This window comes from Aethina tumida, chromosome 3, assembly GCF_024364675.1.
Source record: "Aethina tumida isolate Nest 87 chromosome 3, icAetTumi1.1, whole genome shotgun sequence".
Taxonomy (NCBI): Eukaryota; Metazoa; Arthropoda; class Insecta; order Coleoptera; family Nitidulidae; genus Aethina; species Aethina tumida.
This window is the reverse complement of record NC_065437.1, coordinates 13,688,669-13,692,392: the sequence shown is the minus strand read 5'-3', so window position 1 is coordinate 13,692,392 and position 3,724 is coordinate 13,688,669. Positions and strand designations below refer to the sequence as shown.

Genomic DNA, 3,724 nt, shown 5'->3' with positions numbered 1-3,724 from the left:
CAATAGGATTATTTATAATTTCATGGTAAAAAACAAGAATGGGTATAAATAGTAAAATACTGCGATTTTGTTGAATATAAGGAAATTAAACCCCTATAAAAATTGGGGCGTAACATTTATAACCAAATTCGACAAAAAAAATTAGAAATTTAAATCATAGCAATTAAAAGAAAATACACTTGTCGTATATTTGGAATCTTTTACAAAAATGGACCAAAATTATAAAACAATAAAGATTTTATAGTATTAATGATAAATTAAGGAAGATCAATTTAACCATTAAAAATTTCTTTCAAAATTAAAGACACTAAAGTCATGTTCAGCCCATTTCAAGTTTTATAGTGTATAAAACAACAGTAATAAATTAATACTATAATATACTAATATTTTAAGAATTCACGTTAAATGAGTTATGGCTAAAACATTTAAAATTCCAAAGTTGTTTTAATAACGATCAACACTGTATATTATACAAGTTCCTCAACCAGTTTTTTAAAATAACACAAGGAAAATAGTTTCACAGAAAACAGAGGGTAAAATACGCAATTGAAAAAAGTAGTTTAAATTCAACAATTTCAGCCCACAGTTAAAGTTAAATTTTAACTAGAAAGTTCTTCACAAACTTCCAATGGAATCAAACAAAGGATACAAAAATTATCACGTTTTATTGTATGACTGTAAAACAATACTTATGAAATGTCTTTCATATAAAAAAATAAAACAAAGTTTTCAACTTGAAACCTGCATTTATTTAAAACACAAGTGCCAAGTCAATTGTACATAACAAAATATATAACTTATGATCTTGGTCTTTCTTTCTTCTCTTTGTACAACGCTAGGAGAGATACGTTGGCTACTTTCACCACCTGAAACAATGAAGTAATAAATATTAGTAATATTACTAAAAACTCAAAATTATGATAATATAAATTGTATATTTTACATTATAACTAATATTTTGAAAGTCAGCATAAACTTTCTTTATAAAATATACAATTAATATATTTTTGAGAATTATTTTAAAATGTCAAAAACATTAAGTGCGTTTTATAGGTAATGAGAAACTCAATTAACATACCTTAAATCTGACTCCGGGAATATCACCAACAGCATGACCTTTACGACCGAAACCGGCGACCAAAACTTCGTCGTTTTCTTCAATATGGTTCAAGCAACCATCTCTGGGGACGAACGCCGTGATTTTTTTGCCGTTCTTAATCAATTGCACTCTCACACACTTCCTAATGGCGGAGTTGGGCTGTTTGGCTTCAACGCCACTGTCAACACAAAATCCAAAATAATACCGAAATGCAAACGAAGAAATTCACAACAAAATAAATCTCACAAGTAACTTACCATTTCGATGAAAATCGGCGGCGCCCCGCACAGAATTTTCCTGTGATTGGACCAAATGAAACCATTCACGAGGAAATTCTGCGCGACACGCAACCCCATAATAATAAAAAAACATGAACGACAAAGTTGTAGGGCACATATCAGAGCGTGAGGCCGATCGAAACGGCCCCCCAATGGTTCAGAGCCCCTCTAATCTAGCATTGTAACAAATAAAAACACCTAAACAGCACTGGTTGTTCGGTGGTCTCGCAATGCACCCCGCCACTAACTAATCGATAACACTTACACTTTTTCGAGGACGATACCCTTGGCGTGGGACGCGCCTCCGAAAGGATTCGCCTTCCATCTCGTACCCAGATGGGCTTTTTTGTAGTCCTTGTCGGCCCAACGTTGGTCACGACGATGGTTCACGTGTTTTCTGGCTGTTTTAAGACCACGGGGCTTACCTATACGCAAACAACCGAAATTAATAACACATTTTGTCAAAAAAATACGTAATCGCTGTTGAATTTATAATGACAACAAGACGGTACGTACTGATCGTTGGTTGAAATTGTGTTCGTTCGAAGCGATGGACGTGGATTAAAATGCGATGTCTACCGACACGATTCGTACATGGCGGACAACAACATTTTCCAACCAACCGTTTCCATAGCGAAAATCACTAAACAACGTTTGAATAATACGGGAAAACACTCGACTCGGTTCGTCACACAATTTCAACGCGTTTTGTTGCAATTCAGGGGGAATTAAACTAAATAAATTTTAGGACGGAGTGGAAAGAAACACTCACCCATGTTGACGGTTCTGAAAGTTGACCGGAAAGAACTAGAGCTGCCAATACAAAGCGGAATATCTCTCTAGCTCTCACGCATGGTCGCCAACCAAAGCGCGGGAAGATGTTAAATTTAAATCGTGTTTCGGGTTTTTACATCGTTTATGTTTATACATATGTTTTTGATGTTTATATTTTTTGCATATTGATACTTTTAAATTTATATCTTAATTTTTTACTATGTGAAATTCATTATGTTTCTATGTAAAAACAGACTCACAGCTCACAATTAAATAATTTATTTATAACATAAAAATATTACAATTCAATTAAATTTGACTTTTTAAAAAGTTAATAATAATCAAAACATTAGTTTCCAAATTTTTATATTAGTTATTATTTTCGATTTTTTAAAGACTAATAAAAAACAAGCTTTTGAAAGATAATTTCTCATTAAATTCAATAATATGTAAAAATTGAAAATTTACACAAAGACTATATATTGATTTATATAGAACAGTATACCTCCCAATTAGTGGGTCATGCTTTATTCAAATTTCCATATTAAGCAATAGTTTTCAGCAAAATTGGGGGTTTTATTAACTATAGAAGTTAAAATTTAATTATTGTCTTGTAGATTAAAGAGGATACGTACTTTAAAACCACTGAAATCTTCTTACTTCTTGGATATCTTAAATCTTAAATATCTCTCTGACTGATTTGACAATGTTTCTATTTGTTTTTCGCAGTATTGCAGTACTCCCAAAATAAATTGATGATATACAGTTTAAAAGAAAATATCTTGAAAATGGTCATTCATAGAGATATTTAACATATAAAATACATTTATTTTTAATATTGGACAAACAATATTTTTATAAAATATTAACATATTTCAAAAAGTAAAATAGTTACAACTGTTTTAAAGTAAAGTACGCATGTGTACCCCCTTTAATCTACAACAAATTATAATCAAAATTTAATTTCTCTAGTTATAAAGAAACATTCCACCACATACACATTTAGAAGATTAATTAAATGTATAATTTAAGTATAAATCGTTTTATTTAATACCTGTGCTTTTCTAGGTATAAAAACAATGAATGAATTTAACAACTGGGTTCTAGGATAATTTTTTAAACAAATTATTAGGACATGCTGTTGAAAATAAAAATAAACAAAATTAAATCATTATCCTCACATTTAAATTTAGACATATAATCCAGAACCTTTACCAAAAATTATCTTTCCATAATGAAAAATTTATGGTTTTACAGACATTTTAATTAGATCATTAAAAAAAAATTAATAATTAACGGTAAAATTTAAAATACCAAAATTATTCAGGGTGTTCTACGGAAAACAACGAAATTAATGTCACTTCCGGCGAATCCGGAAGAGAAATTTTGTTCAAAATAAATTAGAAAAGTAATACAAATTAAGTTATAATTGATATAAAAATTTCAAACCAATATCGTTTTGTTCTCCACAAACTTCTAATTAATAAGTTAGGTGATTCCCCAGTATTTAACCATAACCTATTGATTAAAGGACACCCTGTATATATAGGGCCATTCTACTCCAAGATATAAC

The 3,724-nt window shown here is 30.2% G+C and overlaps 1 protein-coding gene across 1 annotated transcript; it reads right to left on the bottom strand.

Annotated features, from left to right (window-relative positions):
• Positions 1–646: 646 nt before the first annotated feature.
• LOC109604397 (40S ribosomal protein S23) lies at positions 647–2,261 on the bottom strand. Its single transcript, XM_020020922.2, has 4 exons — positions 2,150–2,261; positions 1,643–1,802; positions 1,079–1,277; positions 647–866 (listed from the first exon to the last, which is right to left on the bottom strand). Exons 1-4 carry the CDS (start codon positions 2,151–2,153, stop codon positions 798–800), a joined length of 432 nt encoding a protein of 143 aa, XP_019876481.1. The 5' UTR covers positions 2,154–2,261; the 3' UTR covers positions 647–797.
• Positions 2,262–3,724: the final 1,463 nt, after the last annotated feature.

Excerpts from the sequence above, each read along its gene's own strand:
- LOC109604397 (XM_020020922.2), bottom strand. Across the intron at positions 1,278-1,642 it reads GGTATCGTCCTCGAAAAAGT|TGGCGTTGAAGCCAAACAGC; the intron begins GTAAGTGTTATC and ends TTGTGTTGACAG. Across the intron at positions 867-1,078 it reads TTCCCGGAGTCAGATTTAAG|GTGGTGAAAGTAGCCAACGT; the intron begins GTATGTTAATTG and ends TCATTGTTTCAG.